Source organism: Gorilla gorilla, chromosome 22 (genome assembly GCF_029281585.2).
Source record: "Gorilla gorilla gorilla isolate KB3781 chromosome 22, NHGRI_mGorGor1-v2.1_pri, whole genome shotgun sequence".
Lineage (NCBI taxonomy): Eukaryota > Metazoa > Chordata > Mammalia > Primates > Hominidae > Gorilla > Gorilla gorilla.
The window spans coordinates 27,845,650-27,869,701 of NC_073246.2; the positions used below are offsets into that span (position 1 = coordinate 27,845,650).

Below are 24,052 nucleotides of genomic sequence, written 5' to 3' on the forward strand. Positions count from 1 at the left end.
AATAGGACAGGAGTCCTTATAAGAAAAGGAAGAGGCCGGGTGCGGTGGCTCACGCCTGTAATCCCAGCACTTTGGGAGGGCAAGGCGGGTGGATCACCTGAGGTCGAGAGTTCGAGACCAGCCTGACCAACATGGAGAAACCCTGTCTCTACTAAAAATACAAAATTAGCCAGGCATGCCTGTAATCTCAGCTACTCGGGAGGCTGAGGCACGAGAATCGCTTGAACCCAGGAGGTGGAGGTTGCAGTGAGCCAAGGTCGTACCATTGCACTCCAGCCTGGGCAACAAGAGCGAAACTCTGTCTCAACAAAACAAAAGAAGAAGAGGAAGAGACACCTCTCTTTCTCTCTGAGAAAGACCATGTGAGGACATGATGTGTAGGTGGCCATTTGTAAATCAAGGAAGAGAGGCCTCCTCAGAAACCGACCTGCTGGTACCTTGATCTTGGACTTCCAGCCTCCAGAAGCATGAGAGAAATAATTTCTGTTGTTGAAGGATTCAGTCTGTGGTATTTTGGTATTTTGTTATGGCAGCCCTAGCAGACTAATGCATTTATCTAGTCACACCCAGACAAAAGAAAGAGCAAAGGTCAGAATAGCTTTTTCTAGAGGATTCTGTTTTCTTTCTTTCTTCGGCTTCTTTTTCTTTTTTTCCTGAAGGCAATAGCTGAATCTGAGAATAACAAGGGGCTCACCAGGGATGTGCAAGGAATTTCTTGTACTGCCCCTTTCATGGAAATGACAAGGAAGTGATTTATTTCAGATGTGACTCAGTTCAGGATTTGAAAGCACCTCTGACAAATGGTCAAGTAAAGAAAAAGCTTTTCTTTTTCTTTACTTGACCATTTGCCACGCAAGTTCCCAAGTTCTTCCTCCCTATCTTGCTTCATTACAGGCAGTGGGAAAAATCCAAACAGCTTCCCCCTGTGTCTGGGACATCTCCAGCTCTGTGGTGTATTTACTTTGAAGGAACAAAAAAGGGGACAGTATGTGACTTCCATCCCAAGTCACTATAGGAGATACTTTAAGAAACAAGGGAGTTTAAATTGCTCTGCTGTATAACCTGCAAAATTCATCTCCTACTGCAGAATAGAGTGAGTTGCTTCTCAGGATTCGCACCTGGAGTTGGTATTCAGCACGTGTTTTCTTTGTAACATTTTTGTCAATTCTCTAAAAAGACCACACTTTTTGAGCTGGCACTAGGCTCTCTGACAATCTTCCAAGACGAAGCTTTTACAGTCCATCATTTACAATGCTGACAACTCCAGGCACATTTTGTCAATTTTCCCTTTCATCTCTTATTAAAATAATATCACTTTGGATTTGAAGAGAGCCTAAATGGATAATTCTTTAAGCAGAATGTCAGTATCAATGATAGAAAGGGAAGAATCTAAGAGGGAGGTAAATGTTCTATAAGTAGAGAAGTAGGTTCACAATTTCTGAAACAGCAAATCAAACAGCAAATGGGGGAAAGTTATGAAAGGCAGAATTTTGTGACTCAAGCCCGTCCTATGCTTATACAGTTTTTTGTTTTTGTTTTGAGATAAGGTCGTCCCTCTGTCACCCAGCCTGGAGTGTAGCGGTGCCGCCAGGCCTCACTGCAACCTCCAACTCCTGGGCTCAAGCGATCCTCCAACCACAGCCTCCTGACTAGCTGGGATTACAGGTGTGTACCCCTAAACCCAGCTTATTATTTTTTTGACTTTTTGTAGAAACAGGGTCTCCCCATGTTGCCCAGGCTGGTCTTAAACTCCTGGGCTCAAATGATCCTCCTGCCTCAGCCTCTCATAGGGCTAGGATTACAGGTGTGAGCCACCATGCCTGGCCTTTTATAGTGTTTATTCCCTTTAGATACAGTTAATGGACATTAATAAGCAGTTTATGCCAATCCCTTTTCATAGCTAATAAGAAGTCTTATCTTGGATAAATAAAACCTAGCCACTAATGCTGCCACACCCAAACAAACTCTCTATGCATCTGAACTTCTTGAGGTTAATAATGCTTCATTGTAATATTTTATAAAATCACCACTTTGGAAGTGAACACCACTAGAAATTCACATGGCCAGTTTATAGATGGGGACTGGTGGAAGCAGGGAGGATCTCTGCAATCCAGTAGTTAGGCTCTGCCAGAATGTATTTAGAGTTGTCTCTAAATACATTCTAAGTCTCTGCTTCATTTTTTTTTTTCAATGAAAATGACAATGTCTGTCATCCTATGTTCAAGACAAATATAAATATAACAAGTTTCTAAGAATCCTTATATTTTTGTTATTGCATATAAGCATGAGTTTTAAAAACCTCTGAATGTTTAAAGGATCACCTGGGGGGATAAGAAAAATGCAGATCTCTGTAGGTCTGAGGTAGAGCCCAAGAATCTGTATTTTTAACTAGAATTCCTCTAAATTACTGTGCTTCACTTGGCCCCAATTACACATTAGGAAACAATGATTTCAGGATGACAATCAGCCTTTTCCATCCAAAGACTTAAAGCAGCTAAACCGAAGACACCGACAAATACCAGATACTTTTCTCTGTCTACTGGCTGATGGCACAAAAGTGCAGAAGTCACGTAGGGCAGTATGGAAAGCTCGAGCTAGGACTGGAGTCAGCGAGAGACGCTAGCTTCCCCTGTTCATGGATTCTGAAGCCTCAAGCCCACATTAACAAGGCCTTAGACGACAGTAAACACCCAGACTCAGGCTCCTACAGAGGGCCCCCAATTCTGCTCTAATATATCTATTTTTCTTTAAATAAAAAACATCTGATTTTTGCACCCCAGGTATTTAAAGACGCACTTTGATTTCTGAAAGGCTTTTGACCACACATGAGGAACTCCTTGGGCCTTGACCATTTTTAGCACTTTCACCGTTTCTGATTTTGATCAAGCCACTTAATCACCCAGGATTCTGAATCTGAAAACCAGGAGGGTTTAATTCCACTTTCATGTTCCCTTGAGGAGCTGTTGGCAGCAGGATGAAGGCAGGTCCATACAGAACATGGGAAGGAAGCCAGGAAGCCAGCTCTTCCTTTCACATCAAAGAGATCTAGAAAGTAAAACCTGTCTCACATTTGCATACAATATTAGACTTACATATGGATGCCACATTTATCAAAAGACAGGCTAATTAGGGCATTAGTTTCTTTAATGGTTGCGATTTAGTAATTCACAGATAGTCCTACTTAATTTTTCATCCTATACCTGAAGGAACTACTTCACACTTCAAGTTTAAGAAGGCTTCTCCCTTAAGATAGAAAGAAGGCATTCAAGTGTCAAAATACTGGTTTCCTGCCAAAAAAAAAAGGGATGAGAAAAAGCAGACACTTAGCTTATCAAATCAAAATGCTGGCAGGGAAAGACTACTGGATTACCAAGTTCATTCCCCTAGCCTGCACTGATTCCTCTTTTTCTCTAAAGTTTCTTATTTTTTCAGTTTTTCTCATGACACTGACATTGCCAACCAGCAGTCTGGAAACTGTTCAGGTTGATTCTTAGCAGAAAATCGAGGGGCTCTCCTGTTACTGTTAATATCCTTAAAACACTTAAATTTGGTTAGTTTCCTTGAAGCATTCTCAGTATATTACAAAAAAAAGTACTCAAGAATTTCTAGACTTTATTTTGACTGACATCAGCTACCCTAATGAACAGGAGGGGACAACAGCAAGGTATATTAGGAGCATCTCCTTCCTTTTTAATCTGAATTATATAGGAATTAAGAACTCTAAGGCCACAGTAGAGTACAGTATCTTGGAAGAAGAAAGCGGAGAATGTCTGACATTTTCACTGATCGTTTAAGCTGATGGCTTGAACCATTTCCACCCAAGTTTCTTAAAATTTAGCATTTCCAGTCAACATTACCCATTGCAATTTCTCTATAATCTTAAGGGTATTGAGCCCCCAAATGAGAGAGAGAAAAGAGATGTAAACTAAATGGGAGTCAGAGAAGGGGAAACTGAGTCTGTTGTACATCATTTACCCTTTAACATGATTGTAAAGGTAATAATGCTTATAAAAATATGAGTAGTAGTAAGGGACATCAGGTGACAAGCAGAAGTGCCCCTCTCCACAGATATGCCAGTGTATCTGTAGAAATATGGTGCTAAAATTAGAAAAGACCGAACATTTTAATTTATTAGGTAGACCCAAATAGTCTAAAAGGTTTCACCCATATACTTAGCAATAGTTTATGAAAGTTCCTTTTCACCTATCCTTATCATGACAAGGCATAACAGATTTTTAAAAAACCACCAATTGGCCATAATTTTTAAAAAATTACATTTTCATTGGTATTAATCATGAGAAGTTGTTCACCTTTTAATCTACAACTAATTATCAGATATGCATGCATTTTTTTCTATGAATTGCAGCTGTTGTATTTTTGTGAATTAATCCAATGCATCAATTCCTTTTGGGTTTTCACCTTAAACGTTTTTGTGGCATACAATTTGTATAATGTGAATTTAGAAGATAATAGCATAGGTAAGTCTAACTGGCTTACTGGGGTGCTACAATGGATCCTCACCTATTCATTAACTTTTTAATGAGCTGATTAGTCTCTAAATCAGTAATTCACAAAGTTTAGCATATATCAATGTCACCTGGACAGCTTGATAAACTACAGATTGCTCAGCCCCACCCCTAGCTTTGCTGATTCAGGAGGTCAGGGGTGGGATCACGGAATGTGCTTTTCCAACAAGTTCCCAGGTGATGCCAGGCGATGCTGATGCTGCTAGACTAAGGACCACACTTGGAGAACCACAGCTCTGAAATATTCCCTGGGCATGGTATTTGCAATACATACTTTATACCTAATAATTTGTTTCAGGACACACAAATGCACATGAGATTTGATACATACTCTCAAAAAGCTAACAATCAGTTAAGTGGTAATTCACTGACATGTACACATCAAAGTAATGTTAGACACATGTAATAGGCCAAGATTGGGGATGGGCATTATAGGCAGATGGAATAACATAAATAAATGCATCCAGGGCTATGGATATAAGATCAGCCTGGCTGGCAAAGTCAGACTCATGAAGGAGATTAATGGGAAAACCTATCTGTTTTGTCTGTCTCAGGTTATTTTGAGGATCAAGTGAAACTTAGAAACAACAACAACAAAAAAGCAAAGTCTGTGATCAAGAAGAATTACTCTGTTGCAACAATATAAACTAAGAAAAAAATACGCAAAATTCTCTGCTGCCTTGGGAGATGACCTCATGATGTGTATCATTTACTTTTAATATTTTTATTTATTTATTTTTGAGACGGAGTCTCACTCTGTCGCCCAGGCTGGAGTGCAGTGGCGTGATCTCGGCTCACTGCAACCTTCGCCTCCCGGGCTCAAGTGATTCTCCTGCTTCAGCCTCCTGAGTAGCTGGGATTATAGGCGCGTGCCGCCATGCCTGCCTAGTTTTTTATTTTTAGTAGAGATGGGGTTTCACCATGTTGGTCAGGCTGCTCTCAAACTCCTGACCTTGTGATCTGTCCGCCTCGGCCTCCCAAAGTGCTGGGATTACTGGTGTGACCGACCGCGCCTGGCCAATGTGTACGATTTAATAGCCAGCAGCAACAGGCCACTAACATGCCATCTGCTAACAGGGGCTCTGTTAGCCCCTGTAACATCCACAGAGCTAAAAACTCTTATGTCTGATCCCTTGCAAATGGCGAAGACCTGGCTGAGAATTATTATCCCATGCTTTCAGAGAAAACTTTGCTTGTCCTGCACTGAAAAATCAGGCTGCAATAATCACATGGAAGAAGGTATGTTTGTTGGCATGGTTCATGGGCTGGCTTATGACTTCTAAGCAGAAGATACAAAATAATATAAAAATCCTGCAACATGCACAATGTAGCTGATATTCATGTTCTCTTTAAATATCTTAACACTGACTTACATATTTAAGGGTGTGGAGTCTTTGAGCTTGGGAAGCATCTTATTACTGAGGTACAAATGCTAAAACAGGGACATTTCTTCTATCTACCGCATTTTCAATGAAAAGATGCTGAAGGTGAGTAAACAGCTCTGCAAACCCAGTTTTGTTTAACTTGGCAACAGCAGTAAGTTAAGTATCACTGGACACAGAGGCACTGGAATGGATTCAGTCTTTAGTCTTATTCATCACGTCTGACCTTGGGCATATTACATGGTTTTCCTGAGCCTATGAAATCATGCAGCTGAACGAGCTGAAAACTAAGATTCTTTCCTTCGCTAATAAATTTCAGCAAATGATAGGAGTAGGAACGGTTGTCTAACGAGACTACCAAATGCTACGAGACGCAGCAACCAACGTCCCTTCACCTAATGGATACAGCTTCTTAACTGTTTATCCAAAGTCTCCCCAAGCAAATTCTAAATTATTCTAAATTATTTGAGTAACAAAGATTGGGCCCTTATACCTGTGACGTGTCTGGCAATGACAAAGAATGTGGAACATGGGAAGCATTTAATACATATTTATTGAAGATCCTGTGTCCTTATTTCTTCAATCTCCTTGCTATTCACAACGGCAAATGATATGAATATACATATATATATATATTTATCATGGTAAATATATATAACATAAATCTTACTGTTTTAACCATTTTAAGTGTAAGGCTCAGGGTATTAAGTATGTTCACGATGCTGTGCAATGTGATGGACGATGCATCACGGCCATCCATCTTCCCCACTGAACTATTTTCAATATTGCCAAATTGAACCTCTGTGCCCTTTAAACACTAACTCCACAGTCCCTTATCCTCTCAGCCCCTGGCAATCAGCATTCTACTTTCTGTATCTATGAATTTACTACCCTAGGTACCTCATGTAAGTAAAGTTCCATATAAAACACTTTAGAAAATTTGCATGTCATCCTTGCGCAGGGGCCAGGTTAATCTCTTTAATCATTCTAATTTTAGTATATGTGCTGCTAAAGCAAGCATCATATATATACTTCTTTTTTTTGAGATGGAGTTTCGCTCTTGTTGCCCAGGCCGGAGTGCAATGGCGCGATCTCAGCTCACCGCAACCTCTGCCTCCCAGGTTCAAGCAATTCTCCTGCCTCAGCCTCCTAAGTAGCTGGGATTACAGGCATGCACCACCACGCCTGGCTAATTTTGTATTTTTAGTAGAGACGGGGTTTCTCCATGTTGAGGCTGGTCTCGAACTCCTGACCTCAGGTGATCTGCCCACCTCGGCCTCCCAAAGTGCTGGGATTACAGGCGTGAGCCACCGCGCCCAGCTTTTTTTTTTTTCTCTTTTGAGATGGAGTCTTGTTCTGTTGCCCTGGCTATGGTGAAGTGGCACGATCTCAGCTCACTACAGCCTCTGCCTCCTAGGTTCAATTCTCCAACCTCAGCCTCCCGAGTAGCTGGGATTACAGGCATGTGCCACCATGCCTGGCTAATTTTTTTATTTTTAGTAGAGACGGGGTTTCGCCATGTTGGCCAGGTTGGTCTCGAACTCCTGCCTGACTCGGCCTCCCAAAGTGCTGGGATTACAGGCGTGACCCACTGTGCCCAGTCTATCATATATACACTTGTGAAAACTTCTAAGACTTCCTTACAAATGAAAGTGGTGACTGAGAACTAAGCCATATACTTAGTGATATCTCAGTGGTGATGATAAAGTTAGTTTTTATTTGACAAAATCTATTTGCTATCAGAATACCATACTTAAAAATCATAAGCTTTAACAATTAAATCGCATGTATAAAAATTTTAGAGGGCCGGGCGCAGTGGCTCACGCTTGTAATCCCAGCACTTTGGGAGGCCGAGGCGGGCGGATCACGAGGTCAGGAGTTCGAGACCACGGTGAAACCCCGTCTCTACTAAAAAATACAAAAAAATTAGCCGGGCGTGGTGGCGGGTGCCTGTAGTCCCAGCTACTCGGGAGGCTGAGGCAGGAGAATGGCGTGAACCCGGGAGGCGGAGCTTTCAGTGAGCCGAGGTCGAGCCACTGCACTCCAGCCTGGGTGACAAAGCGAGACTCCGTCTCAAAAAAAAAAAAAAAAAAAATTTTAGAGAACATGCAGCTATAGCAACTTCAATGCTATACAGGAAGCTGAAGACATAGGTCCACACCTCAATATCTGCCCTCAGGGGATGGGCAGACAAATTTCAATGCCCCCCCAAACCAAAAGCAAAGACACAAAGGGCATGTACAAGACAATACAAGTTGTTGCCAAGCACTGTTTCAAAGAAATAAGATTTAACTCATGCTTTTAGGAGCATATGTAAATACATAATAATTATCAAAAGACAAACACATTAAACAGGCTTTTTTAAACGCACTATCTGAAGTCAATGAATCCATCAACAGGAGCTGAAATTAAGTAACGCCCTGGCCTTGACCCTCTGACCCCGTTTCATGCTCGAAGTCCAAAGCCTCTTCACAAATAGTGTTTAGGTGCACACCAAGTCAACATTCCTTTGGACACGTCTCATAACTTGGAACCGGTTAATAGATGGATCCACTATTTTTGATGAGATATTATAACTAACCTTCTATGATTTACTTTCTAAAGCAGCCCATAGTGCATACGGCAGGAAAACTGTTAACTAATAATGGTGCTTACTCAGAAAATACATGCAAAATTTGTTTCTGAGTTGAACACCAAGAAGCAAATTAACATGCCTTCCAAACTCTGTCTCACATGAAACAAACTCATGTCATTCCCAGTTAGTGTTTGTGGAAACATATTTCAAAATTAATCTCAAAATTCGGGAAACATATTTCAAAATTAATCTCAATTTGGATTCATCTCCATACTCAGGGTGGCAAACATCACTGATTTTTTCCCCTCCTCTTTTAAAAAAATGAACCTTGAAGGCAGATGCTTGTGAAAAACAGAATAACCAGCCCTTGTTCCAGTCTAAAATCATTGGTTGTTCCCAAGACTCTACAAAAAAAGCAGGACACATCTGCTCTAGTGTTCCATGCCAGGAAGTAGTCCCACAGCCACCACTGTGGTCTGACTTCACTTCCCAATCATTTTAATTCGGATTTCTTTTTAGATTTTGTTTCAAATTACAGGGCCATACAAATGAGCTGGTGAGTAGAGAAAATAGCTTTGGAACTGCATTGGATCATCAAAAGAAACAGCAGACTTTGGCGTGGGAGACCATGCCTCAGGCTCCATCCATTTGGTTGAGGTGCCCACACATGCACAAAAATAAAAGAATGGCATAAAAACAGACAAAAACTACTGACATGTCAGTCATCATGGCTTAAGGAAAAGCTCACAAATAATTTCTCTGGAATCTCACCAAAATTTGGAGTAAAAGATGATAGCATGCTAAATCAGTTCTCTTGCTACTTCTAAAATACTAACGTTCCTGAATGGGGCTCAAGGTGGAATCATTTCGAAGCAAATATCAGTTCTAGTAGATAGAAGTGTTGTTTAAAACCTCATTAACATTGTATATAAATATTCCCCAAAATGATCTACAGATCCAATGCAATCTGCACTTTGTTTTTTTTTTTTTGCAGAAATGGTAGTGGGGGCAGGGGGTGAGGAAGATCTTAAAATTCATGTTGTAATGCAAGAGACTCCAGATACTCAAAGCAATATTGAAAAAGAAGAACAAAGATAATGGACTCACACTTGCTGATTTCTAAATTTACTACAAAGCTACAATAATCAAAACAGTGTGGTACTACAGTAAGCACAAGCACACAGATCAAAGAAAAGAACTAAGAATTAAGAAATAAACCCATATTATCTATGGACAATTGATTTTGTGTAATAGTGCCAAGACCATTCAATGGGGGAAATAATAGTCTTTTTCTTCCTTTTTTTTTTTTTTTTTGAGACAGGGTCTTGCTCTATTGCCCAGGTGGCGTGATCAAGGCTCACTGCAGCCTCAGCCACCCCAGGCTCAGGAGATCCTCCCACCTCAGCCTCCTGAGTAGCTGGGACTACAAATAGATGCTATCATGCGTGGATAATTTTTTTGTAGAAATGTGGTCTTGCCATGTTTCCCATTCTGGTCTTAAACTTCTGGGCTCAAGTCATCTGCCCACCTTGGCCTCCCAAAATGCTGGAATTACAGGTATGAGCCACTGCACCTGGCAAGAATAGTCTTTTTCAACAAATGGTGCTGGGACACTGGATATTTATATGCAAAAGAATAAAGTCAAACCCCTACCTCACACCATACATGAAAATTAAAATGCATCAAAGATTTAACTGTAAGAGCTAAAACTACAAAACTCTTAGAAGGTAACAGGTATAAATCATTGTAACCTTGTTTCGGACAGTGGTTTCCTAGATACCATACCATAGTAACTGCCACAAAAGAAAAAACTAATAAAATGGACTTCTAAATTGAAAATTTTTGTGTGTCAAAAGGATCCTATTAAGGAAGTGAAAATACAACCTACAGAATGGGTAAAATATTTCCAAATAATGTATTTGATAAGAATTTAATAGTATCCAGAATATATAAAAATTCTTACAACTCAATAATAACGGCAGGCCGAGTGCAGTGGCTCACGCCTGTAATCCTAGCACTTTGGAAGGCCGAGGTGGGCAGGTTGCCTGAGCTCAGGAGTTTGAGACCAGCCTGGGAAACATGGTAAAACCCTGTCTCTACTAAAAATACAAAAATTAGCTGGGTGTGGTGGCGTGTGCCTGTAATCCCAACTACTGGGGAGGCTGAGGCACGAGAATCGCTTGAATCCATAAGGCGGAGGTTGCAGTGAACTGAGATCATGCTGCTTCACTTCAGCCCCGGTGACAGAGCGGGACTCTGTCTCCAAAAATAAAAATAAAAATAAAATTAAGAAAGTAAGAAAGGTAAACAACCCAATTAAAAAAATGGGCAAAGAATCTGAACGTACATCATTTATTTGAACTGAACAAAATAATCCATAACAAACAATTGCAATCGCATGAAGAAAACACTGTGGTTGATATTTAATTCATCAAATTTCTGCCAACATCCATTTGGAGCACAATAAACAAGATCAATATACTGCACTGAATTATACATATTAAGGTCAACAATTTGTCTGCCAGAATGGTAGAGAACGCAATTTTTTTTTTAAAAAAGGAAACATTTTTTTACATTCATTATTCCTAGAAAGTGTATTCTTCTTAATGTAGCTAAAAGGATTTACTTTTTCCTAAAATTATGGAGTAGAAATACATAAAAGAAAGTATCTGTTTGCCAATGGTAAAACTATAAAAATCAATCAGGAAAACGGATGCTGTATTACATGTGAATTTTTAAATTTTTAAAGGTCATTATCAATGACTTCCACAGATCATCTGGATGACATATGCATTATATTTACAGATTCCATAATTAAACTCCAAAGCAAGAAAAAGACAGCTTACCTAATATCGCAACCAAAAAAGGCATAGAGAGCTAAATGTATACAAAGCACTCTACTAACCACCACTATGGGTGAGTTCGACACCTGAGGTCTGTAACCTCAAGTCTGCAGTCAGACCAGTTGGGGACCTAAGGTATGAAGTGTACTGGCATTCACACATTTGTATCTTGCTGTGTGGAGACATTTCAACATGGCAGTCCAAATGTCAGAAAACTAGGAGGCTGTCTTAATAGTATACTGTACTTTGCCATTCATTTGACAAAGCATTTTCATTTATAAATGAGTGGTTCTATTTTGAAAGAGAAATTGTCTTGGGTCAAAGATATACATTTAGACACAGGCAGCTAAACTTACAGGCCTCATGTCTGTTAGTTAATAACACTAGGGAAAATATGAATAAGGGGCTCTGAGACTATTATGAAACCAATGGGGGAACAAGACTTTGGTTGTTGATAACATGTATAAATGTTCTTGGCCAGATGTGGGGGCTCACGCCTGTATTCCCAGCACTTTGGGGGGCCAAGATGGGCAGACCACCTGAGATCAGGAGTTCGAGACCAGCTTGGCCAACATGGTGAAACCCTGTATCTACTAAAAATACAAAAAAAATTAGCCAGGTGTGGTGGCACATGTCTGTAGTCTCAGCTACTTGGGAGGCTGAGGCAGGAGAATCACTTGAACCCGGGAGGCGGAGGTTGCAGTGAGCCGAGATCGCGCCACTGCACTCCAGCCTGGGTGACTGAGCAAGACTCCATCTCAAAAAAAAAAAAAAAAGTTCTTATGTCCAAATACTTAAGTCAGCTGTAAACCATTAAATCTATATACATTTAAGTCATTTCTTATGAAAAACAAAGTCACACCTATGTTCTTATAAGAACAAAGTGACAGCTCTGTATTTGCTTTTATGATTTTTTTTTGATATTCATCCTTGACTAACAATTACACATAAGGATACTTGAAATTCTCAATAGCATTAAATTTCTATTTTGTTGGACTGGGAAGTGCTATAAATATTCTATTTTAAACCTAGTCTACTTTGGACTCACTAAACCCCCAAATCAACAGGCTTATTAGAAACAGAATATGGAAACACTGTCTTTGAAATAACCATGCTGCATTTTTCCTGAAGAGTGGAACATTTTATCAAGAGGCCACAGTAAAATTGTAATAAAAAATAAGCATCCTTTCATTATTGCGAATTTCTTGATTCCCCGCCACATCTTTCAATCCTGCCCCATTCACTATGGATTTATTCAGCCAGAGATCTTTCCCGCATCTGGTTTATAATAATTCATGTTTTTATTAATTTTGAATGCTAGAAGAAAAAAATGGGTATGAAACAATTATGCCTTTGTTCCCTCTTTATTTCCTACTGCCTTTCTCATAAATTGGTTATTATAGCATTCCGTAAAACAGCCATCTCTGAAGAGCTACATTTTTAGCCTTGAGGTAGCTGCAAAGAGAAGCACACTTTGATAAATAACCTCAGTGCTAATACAAAGAGTAGAATAGAATCCTTTTAGCAGAGATTTAAGGAAGATTACAAAGGACAAAAAAACACCAATCATTTTTAAATAACAATTTGACAAAGCAAAGGTTGAAAGGATGAAGGGATTCTGCCCTTTTGAAGGATTAATAAATAATTAAAGCAGAATATGAACATTGAAGAGGAGCCATAGTTTCACTGAAATAATGATTCCATCGTTTGTTGAATGAAAAAATATTAATGAAGACCTACATAGTGATTTAAAAGAGAGGAGATTTTATCTCTATACAAACAATGCCTGAGGCCATTCTTTGCAAGAAATCTTCATAATCTGCCTGAAAATAACTTTTTTAAAAATAAAAACATTAATAAATGACTGAGCCTGGGAACTTGCACATAATAATTAAAATTGAATGAAAAAAATATGAAATTATAAAATAAAACACGGGCCTTTTATAACACAACAGGACACTTGAAAATTCACACTTATTTGTCACGTGGATAGCTTCAGACTGTGGTTGGCGGTCAAACAGGACAGCATAATTAAATCAAGTAGATGACCAAATAGCGGAGGGTCATGGTACAAAGAAGGACCATGTTGTAAAATTTTATTAATAACGGTCTTCAGAACCCTGATTTATGCTTTGTTATCTTGGCCAACCACATCCATTTAGTTAGCTTGATCAATCACAGCTTTAGAGGATGCTGTGGCCTAGGAAAGAAATTTCTTTTGTGTGGTGCTTATGCTAGATGTCAAGGAAGGAGTTTTGGTCAGGTCTTTAGGGTTACGGAGGAGCCCACTTCATCAGTCCAAGTTAAGGAGCATCTGCCTTTTTATCCTGGGGACTGGCTTCAACCTTATATTTATAATTACTAATATCTAAAAAGTACCAGGGTCCTTGCTGGATCTTGAGGAGGCAAGGATGACCAACATATATCTGGAAGAGTTCACAGGATGGAGGGTTAGTAGAGATATAAACAAATAATTTACTCCAAGTTAGAATATGGTATTGGAGGTGGATACCCAGTGCTTTCACATTGAGGTTAAGTAGGGGAAAATTCCACTTCAGAGAGGAAAATAGGCAGCAGAAAGAACACAGATTTTGGACTTCTGGCAGGTCTTGGCTTCCACCCCACTTTCATCACTTTACTATCTGGGCTGGGCCAGTTGGTAAACTCTCTTAGGTTCAAGGTTCAATTTCTTCAACTGTAAACTGGGGATGCTATCACTGAATTTCCCAGTATCTTCACTAGCCCATATGCTGCCTTTGTGTGAAATGCAAGAAAGCCCCACTTCCAGTGGGTATGCACAATGCCAGAGGGCTTGGCTCCTTGAGTGGGATGTAGAATAAATTATCAGTCTCCACTCTTACCCTAAACCACCAGCCACTGCCACGTCTCTATATGGCGGTCCTGTACCTCAACTGGGAACATTCATAAAGAAAGAACGTGACCATCAGCATTATCACAAAGAGGCACTCATTAGTTGGTTACATGGTTGTCACTCAAATGCCAGCTCTTTTCTCCGTTCTCTATGCAAATTAGAAAGGGTTTATAGGACTTGGGCATTTTACTTGAATCTTCAAAGGTGCAACTTTTCAAGCAAGGAAAAACCACAAGCAGCTTTTTTTTTTTTCCTTTTTTTTTTTTTGGAGACAGAGTTTCACTCTTGACGCCCAGGCTGGAGTGCAATAGTGCAATCTTGGCTCACTGCAACCTCTGCCTCCCGAGTTCAAGTGATTCTCCTGCCTCAGCCTCCTGAGTAACTGGGATTACAGATGCCTGCCACCATGCCTGGCTAATCTTTCTATTTTTAGTAGAGATGGTGTTTCACCATGTTGGCCACGCTGGTCTTGAATTCCTGACCTCAGGTGATCCACCCCCGCCGCCGCAGGCCTGCAGCTGTTTCTTTTGTTTTGTCTTTTGTTTTTAAGGGAACTTGCATAGTTCCGAAAAGGAGGAACTGAAGTGGGAGGGGTCAATGTGAGATAAGAGGTAGGGTGACTGGCTGGGAGTCTAATGACACTGATGAGAGGACAGGATCTCAGGTAAGTAGTGGATGTGCAGAGATTTCACATGAACACAGAAGGCCGAATATACAGGACTTGCAACTAATAAGAAATAATGGGTGAGGGAGAGGAAGGCATCATGGATAGTTTAGGCCAACCAAGAGAACTCAGAATAGAGTGTGTAAAACAAGTAAATTTCCAGAAGGACATGAGTCTTATACACATTGATTGCAGGTTCAGAGGCACATGGGATATTTGGGGTCTGGAATATGGCACTGGGATTCAGTACGCTGGCTGTGGCTAGACCCATGAATTTGGGATTCACTGAAGTTAGAGGGAAAGTAGCATGAACAGACAGGATGCCTCAGGGAAGCACAATGGAAGATACAAGGGCCAGGGCCAGAACTACTCACAAGCATGATGAACCCTATGCTCTGGTCACAATTTACTGCTCACAAATTTAATGTCAATTTTCCCCTTCACCGATAGCATTCCTTCTTCTCAGCATGACTCCATTCTTCCTCATTTTCACCCATAAAAGAGAATTCTAATTGGAAGCATAATTTACTGAAGCAGATATACCTCTCTCACTAAAGATACTGGCAGTTCCCCAGACTGGTGAAAACCTCTTATCCGTAAAGCACCTGTTACCATTATTTAATTAAACCATTGTATCTCTCTACAGATGTTTGACTGCATTAAGCACATCCTAATTGCTTGTATTTATAAGCACAAACTTCTATACAAAAGGCATGCATTTTTAGGGACTTTAAAATTTTCTCCTTTTGCCAGTGTCTCTGAATTTTAGTATGCTATTTGTATTGAACTGACTCCAAATCTAAAATTTGATTATATACAGAAATAGCAAATAAATGCAACTCAGACTAATGACAAAGCATTTAATCAGAGAATATTAGAATGACTACAAGACATAACCTGGAAAAAAAAATCTATGAAGAACCTATTTAGAAAGTAAGCTAAAAGCAACACTTTTTATTATGAGAAATTTCAAACACATACAAAAGTAAAAAGAATAACATGAGGAACCTCTAATAACATTTGGCTTAAGCAATTAGCACCCCTGGCCAATCTTGAAGTTTCAACTATATTCCTACTAAAAAGGGACGTATTGTTTTAAATGTTCCTTCAAATGAAAAAGGACTATAGATGACAACTAGGTTCAACCCAGAAAAGCTATTCTCCCCAGCAAACCACTTCTGTAGCTTTGACACTAGCAGCTCAGATAGTGTACAGGGTTCATTATTGCAAACTTCTCTTTCTATAGAGAACAGTCATTTAAAAATGGAAGCACCCCGGATTCCAAATGAAAGGTTTTTAAAAAAGATTATCTTTCAGAATGTGGCATCTGGTATATTTAGAATGATATATATGTCATTACTTAAAAAAACCCAACTAATGGGTGGATTGAGAGCATATTACACACACACACACACACACACATATGCACACACACACATTAAGAGCATATACGTAATATGTTCTTTATTTTTATTATACTTTGAGGGTACATGTGCACAACGTGCAGGTCTGTTACATATGTATACATGTGCCATGTTGGTGTGCTGCACCCCCTAATATGTTCTTAATCCAACCTAATGGCTGTTTTTTTTTTTCTTTTTACAGAAAAAGATTCCATGATACTAATTATCTAAATATCCTCCCTGGTACTGAGATTTGAAGTTTATTGTGCTGCCCTATTCTTGGGCATTTCGTAATATTCAAGATATCTGAACCACCATCTGTTCTGTGGAAGTGTGACTAATTAGTGGCTAATGTTTTCAGTAGTATAGTGCCAAATAAAAAGTTCTAATAATTTAATTATAAAGAGTCAACAATAATTGCTGGGTGAGGGTGGAATATTGGTCATCAACTTTTTAGTCCTTTGCAATGGCTTATTTCCCTATAGTTATTACCTATGCCACTTCAACTGAAGTCACATGTGAAAATAGGCTTAAGATAGCTGTAAAAAACAAACAAACAAACAAAAAAACCATGTTTTCTAGAAGATTTTAGCTTCAGTTCATTAAGACTGATAAATTATTTCATTTTGTACCTTCTACAACTTTTTGGAGAACTTCTTTACACTTATTTAATACACAGTATTTTAAAGGTTCCTTACTGATGTCTATTCTCCAAGTATACCTGAAAAGTATATTTGTTTGCTAAAGAAACTTGATACAGTGAAAAATTAATTGGAAATCTCTGTTCTCAATTCATGGTGTAGACTAAAAACTCCACCTCCACTATCTTCATAAATTCTTGCTCAACACTGAGTTGCTCCTTCTGAACAAAAGCTTGGCACACTATGAAGCTGCTTTTTTTCTTTTCTTTTTTAAATAGAGAGGGGGTTTCACCATGTTGGCCAGGCTGGTTTCGAACTCCTGGCCTCAGGTGATCTGCTCACCTTGGCCTCCCAAAGTGCTGGGACACTGCACCTCCCTGACATATGAAGTTTCTTCTGCAAGTTATGTAGCTCAAAGTATAATTTCAGATTCCGTCCATTAATGTGCAGTACTGAACAGAACATCATCACCTGACACATGCCAAATATTTCACAGCAATACAAACAATATTTACAAGGCCACATAAATCAGGAAAGAAGGAGCAGAATAACACTGGCATAAAATGGAAAAAGTGAGGGCCAGCTGTTCCCTTGAGCGATGTTTCAGGCACTTCAAAGTCAGACATACTGTAATGGGTACATCCGTCTACAACATCCTGGGTGCTCTGATTCCAGATGATAACCTGTATCTATTTCCAACCCAATTAACAAAGGGTAGGATTCTTTATGGGGAAGGATATGCCAGACACATACTGCTTATATGTTGGTAGACTACACACTAAATCTCCAGTATAGGTACATACGCTTATATTGAAAGATGCACTAACATAATCGTCATCTATGTACCTTTGTGAAGTAAGTTAAACAGTTATGGGCATTTTGGCAGCTGACAGAGATTCATGTGATATTTTATTCCCTTTCCAAGAAAAACAGAAATGAGACCTTAAATGAAATCATTAGTCATTAGGAAAGTTATTAGGAAAACTAGGGACATAAAAGACAGTGGGCACACAAGGTCAGTTTCCTGGTTTTGATAATGGACTATAGTTATGTAAGATGTCACTGGTGAGGCATGTGGGTGATGGATGCATGGGACCTCTCTGTACTATTTTTCCAAGTTCTTGTGAGAGAATAATTATTTCAGAATATAAGTTTAATAGCCCACTATCTTTTAAGTTTAAACAATGATGTGGTTCAGAGAACACTCATGGCTTCCCTGCTCAGCCATCAAAGAGAATTGTGACTTACTGAATATAACAATAACCTCAAAGTCAGAAGTCACAGTTACGTGTTTTGGCTGTGCTACTTATAATGCATGTGACACAGGCCAGTAAGTTACTCAAATTTTAAGTTTGAGCTTTTTCATTTGTAAGATGGAACAATCGTGACACTCAAAAGATGAAGAATGAGTTTTTTTCCCCATTAATTGTAAAGTACCAAAGCATCATAATTTGAGAGCCATAACAAGATTGGGCAAATTAGAAAAAATGCTGCCATGTATAATTCAATAACAAGTGTCCAATTATTACAAAACTATACCCTAAGTCAGGCGACATTCCTCCAGTCTTACAAGTATGGAGAGGTAAGAACTGATTCAATTGCTAAGGCTAGAAAGCTAGTTCCATCCTGACAGTTTCATCGTAAAAGGCAACCTGTTCTATTAACTTCCATATTCCTCAAACAGATAACTCACTTCCTCAATTTTCCTCTGGGGGAAAATACATGTCCATGTGCAGCATCAAAAGAACAGCTTACTTACCAACTTCATCCTGAATCTCCTCGGCCACTGCAGGCACGTTGTAGAGCAGGGAGAGAGACTGATTCATGCGCTCGTAAATCACACGGAGGTGTGTCATAACCTGCATCAAAGGATGACAACTCCAGGTCAACAATGTCTGGGGTAGGAATGGTTCTTTTTCTTTTTTTTTGAGACGGAGTCTCGTTCTGTCACCCAGGTTATTTTTCTTACCAAGCACTGCAGGTAGATACAAACTTCCAAAATAAAACTGACAAACACTGCTACTGTTAAAAGGTTTAACTAAAAGGGCAACTTTATTTTTCTTGTTCTCCTATTTCTGTTCTCTAACTTTTGAGCTCAGGTTTAAGACTTATCTTTAAACTTACCATTATCTTGTATGCTTATAACAGCCAATTAAAAAGGCTACCTCTGCCAGCTCTGATTCCTAATACTGAGGCTCTCTAAACAGACCCTGATGCCCTAAATACATTTCTTTGCAAATTTCCCCCTAGAAAACAACGTATTTCAATTTGATTGGCTATTTCATGCTATATATATTTAACTCTTTCATTCAAGAAAATGTAAAATTTCACATTTCCTAAGGTAGATCCCAGTTTTCAGCCTTTGGGAACCGGGGAGTATAAAATACATTATTACTGGGCTTCATTTAGGCTCACATTAAATCTCAACATTGCAGTAGGTTTATGATTGCCTGCCATACTTCAGTTGAACCAGTTTTCAAGATTTTAGTTTATACAACTTTTGTTTTTCTCATTTTAGTCATTGGTTTTAATCAGTTCCTTAGCAACCAGTTAGCAGTAGACTACTAAGATTTTTACATTTGTTATTTTCATAACTCAGAAAATGCCAAACCACATATTGCTCTAAGACAAGCTTTTAGAATTTACCAGAAGTTAAAGAGCTCTTGCCATAGGGAAAACACCTATAGGTGCTCGGAGAATGCCTGGGATCCTGTCACCAACCCAAGAAGCAAGAATCCTGGATTGTCAAAGCTGCAGAAGATGATTATACCCCACGCTTACCTGGGACCGGATCTGAGCAGCTTTCTTGGGATCCACCATGCGCACATGCTCGAAATGCTTTAGGGTGTGCTGTCTGTCCTTCTGTTCTGCGCGGACATACTTCTTTAGCATATTGAACACGTGACGAGGCTGTGGGAGGAAAATGAAAAACTTTTTCAAGTTTGTGCAAAACACTGCTTCTTCCATTGGCGTTGGGTTAGAGGTTCCACTAATGCATCCGGTCATATGAACGCACTGTGAATCATCTTTTTTCAGGTCTCCCTTCTAAACATTTCTCCTACTCCTTTCTTAATAGGTAATTACTTAGATCGGCTGCTTTTCACTTCCACAAGAGCATTTAACATTCTCGACATATATGATGACTGTCCTCCTTACTCAACATTTTCTTTTTAACTAGGAGTACTCTGCTATAGAAAGAGAACAGATTTGAGGTCTGTCAGGTTAAGTTAGGTCCTTCTCTTTTCCCACCCAAGGGGCATATGTGAGACTACATTGCTACGTGTACATTCTGAAGACCAGAGGTAATGTCACACAGATAATCCCATCACCAGTAACATGTAATATACGAAATCAAAATGAGAAAAACAGGAAATTTAACCACTATTTTGTAAGCCAAGGAGTAACTGAACTGTAAGAGACATTATATTTTTCTAGGAGAAAGGCCATTGCTAAACTGTATTTATTTTACTCTGAAATTTAATTAAGTTCTTTCTAAGCTATCAGAGTCTAATTCTTTCAGCAACAATTACATTTCGTCTTAAGTGCTCCTATTTTCTTTCTAATTGGTTCCATTTCATTTTTATTTTAGTTTTACCTGAAAACATCCATCCTAATAAAAACTAAGGACAAAGATTCCCTGGTCTTCAACAATTTCATCACTATATGCATTCCACTACATGATCTTGTAAGATGATTTCCAAAAACACACATTTCTTCTTCATTAAAACAAACAAACAAAAAAACCAGTTGTGAAAATTCATGTCGGGAATAGAATTTTGGTCATTTGGGCAAACCTAGCTATTATTAACCCATGTGTCATGAGTACCCTGAAAACCAGTTGGAAGGTACAAAATTTATTCCAGAGATGGTGTGTGTGGTGGTGGGGCAGGTGGTAATGGGGCTTTTGTTGTGTTATCCATATCCTATGGGATGTGCCTCTCCTTCCCCTTTTGCTTAGTTAACTTAGGAGCCATCTCCCTGCCATCTCAGGTGGAACGAGGTACCCTTTTTCTGTGCTCCTATGAAATACTGTGCAAATCCCCTTTAATGTACCTAACTCATTAAATTATCTATGATTCTTACTCCCCTCTTTAATGTGAGATCCATAGGGCTGGATTTGGTCTTTTTTCTTTATTTGGAACCCCAATAACATAGTGCTTGACCCAGAGGGTGCTCTGTATTTGCTTGGTGAATGCCTGCCACAGAGGCCATGCTACTGTACTTGAGAAAACAAATACATATACACAATAAAAATAAAACAACTTGGGCTCATCTGCCTTCTTTCTTTTTTCCCAAAAGAAATGTGCTTCTCCATAATCCCCAGAAAGACAGACATCACAGCTTGCAACAGTTCTTGGCAACTTATCATTACAACTCTCATCTGAACTGTGAAATCTGGTTGAATTTACAAATCAGAGGATGACCTTTTAAATCTCAGAAGAAAAGTAGTAAAAGAGGTAATGACTGATAAGCTGTATCTCTATATATTGAAAAGAGGATAGGTTATACATGTGAATTAAAAAAAAGAACATTTGAAAACATCAGAGATTAAAGGCTGACTCTTGTTGATTGTGAAGGATATTTGATATGCAGAGTTGTGTGATCAGGATCTTGCACAACCACCCTCGATGCTTGCTTGTTATTAAGCACCAAGGTCTTAGAAATCTCTCTAGTTCTGTTACCATTATTCATCCAAGACTGGAGACAGAAGGGGCTGTGACTAATCGCATTTAATCATGATGTTCCTTCCTGGCCTTCATGGATGCTTTCTTAGTTGCTCTATTTCATTTTTCTCCCTTGTAAAGGATTTATTGTTTTGAAGAAAATGGGATGAATTTTTCTTTAAAGAGTTTAAATAAGAAAAAAAAAAAAGCACTTCAACTAAAAAAGTAAGGACTGCTTTGGGAGTCTGAGGCAGGAGGATCACTTGCAGCCAAGAGTTTGAGACCAGCCTGGACAACATTACAAGAACCTGTCTCTACAAGAAAATTTTAAAAATTAGCTAGGTGCAGTGACACATGCCTGCAGTTCCAGCTACTTGGGAAGCTTAGTCAGGAGGACTGTTTGAACCCAGAAGGTTGAGGCTGTAGTGAGCCCTGATTGCACGACTGTACTCAAGCCTGGGAAAGAGAATAACAGCCTGTCTTTTAAAACAAACAAACAAACAAAAAACAGTAAGAATTGCTTTTCATCATAACTTCTTTTTTTCCAGTTAGTCACCTATGAATGTTTTTGTAAGATATTTTGTCCTAAAAGGACTGTCACCAACAAGCAGGTACACCAGGATGCTATGGCCCCAGGCTGGCCTTGGCATTACTACTTCAAGCTAAATTTCAATTTAGAGAAGGTGCAGGTCATTTCTGATGACCAATATCTGGATCTCCCTTTTTCTTCTCCTATCACAACAAACAGCATATATTCCCACTAATTATTATTATTATTATTCTTTGAGACAGAATCTCGCCCTGTCTCCCAGGCTGGAGTGCAGTGGCGCGATCTTGGCTCACTGCAACCTCCGCCTCCTGGGTTCAAGTGATTCTCCTGCCTCAGTCTCCTGAGTAGCTGGGACTACAGGCACGTGCCACCATGCTCAGCTAATTTCTTTGTATTTTTAGTAGAGACCGGGGTTTCACCATGTTAGCCAGGATGGTCTCCATCTCCTGACCTCGTGATCTGCCCGCCTTGGCCTCCCAAAGTGCTAGGATTACAGGCGTGAGCCACTACGCTTGGCCAATTAATTATTCATGTTAACATACATTTAAAAATAAGCACAAAAGCCTTGACTTTTCCCACCTATGCAATTCAGATGGCAGTATCTTTCAGATAGTATTTGCAGATTAAATGTGTTCAGTGATAGTTACCCAGAATGATGCGTAGTCCATTGCTGATACTCAATACACATTTATTTCTTTCACTCAGGCCTTATCTGTAAATCATCAACCCCTTTCTTTCCTCTAAGTAATAGGAGTTCAATGTGTATTGACTGCTTCTGAATGAGACAGTATATTAAATGCTTTTTGCTGGTAACTCATCAAATCTTCGTCTCAGCCCTATGACAGAGTCATAGCAGCTCTCCGCACCTTACTGGTGAGGCATGAAGCACAAAGGAGATTGTGGTTACATAGGCTACATCCCTGGCCCATGGTTACACAGCTAGTTAGTGTTAGATTGAGAATGGGTTAGTCTCACTGTCTGGCTCCAGAGCCTCTTCTCCTAATCACTTTGTGATCTGGCCCTTCAAGGAGAATCTAAAATGGACCAAGTTTAAGATAGTTCTACAAAGCAACTTACGAAGTTAAAAACAGGCCAGGCTCCGTGGCTCACGCCTGTAATCCCAGCACTTTGGGAGGCCGAGGCGGGCAGGTCACGAGGTCAGGAGTTCCAGACCAACCTGGCCAACATGGTGAAACCCCATCTCTACTAAAAATACAAAAATTAGCAAGGCATGGTGGTGGGCGCCTGTAGTCCCAGCTACTGGGGAGGCTGAGGCAGGAGAATTGTTTGAACCTGGGAGGCGGAGCTTGCAGTGACCTGAAATTCCACCACTGCACTACAGCCTGGGCGACAGGACGAGACTCCGTCTCAAAAACAAACAAACAAAAACAAAGTTAAAATCAAAGAAATAAGTGCATGGTTAGAAAAGACAGTCTGTTCCAGGAGTACTTGCCTGACTTTCTAGTTCTTACAAGTGCAGGTAATATTCTGTGGGCCATGCTAACATCAGCTCCTTTAATTGTGCAGAAGGTTCAGATTTAGCTTGTTCAGTCTCTCAATTACTGTCCTGGTTTCTGGAGTTCCATTATTCTTTAGCTAATGCATAAAATTATTTAGCTAATTATTAAGCTAATGTGTGGGGAGAAGAAAGAGCAAGATATGAATGTCCTCTATCAATGTGGATAAAGGATCAGGATTACTGGAAAGTGATTCAAGGTATTAAAGTTAGGCTTTTGTGACATTCATGGTTTCTAGTGCTAAATTCATCCTTATCTTCTATTGAGATGGGTAATTAAATGGTGAATGTATTCGCATGTTTTCAATTGCTGATCTCATTTAATACTGCCATTCTCCTTCAAAATATATTCCTAACTTATCCTGAAAATCCCCAGTTTGATAATAATGTTCCCGGACTGAACTGAGGGTTGGGCT

The 24,052-nt window shown here is 39.5% G+C and overlaps 1 protein-coding gene and 1 non-coding gene across 7 annotated transcripts in view; both read right to left on the reverse strand.

The window, feature by feature from the left end:
* Positions 1-24,052, reverse strand: part of APP (amyloid beta precursor protein) — a 284,040-nt gene that overhangs the window by 49,702 nt on the left and 210,286 nt on the right. For all 6 annotated transcript variants that reach the window (XM_004062633.5, XM_004062636.5, XM_004062637.5 and 3 more), the window contains 2 exons: positions 19,688-19,816; positions 18,666-18,765 (listed from right to left, as the gene is read on the reverse strand). In XM_004062633.5, the coding sequence (XP_004062681.1) occupies positions 18,666-18,765; positions 19,688-19,816 (229 nt within the window). The remainder of the gene's footprint in view (positions 1-18,665; positions 18,766-19,687; positions 19,817-24,052) is intronic.
* Positions 6,824-6,925, reverse strand: LOC129529400 (U6 spliceosomal RNA). Its single transcript, XR_008674890.1, has one exon. It is a non-coding gene; the product is annotated as a U6 spliceosomal RNA (small nuclear RNA).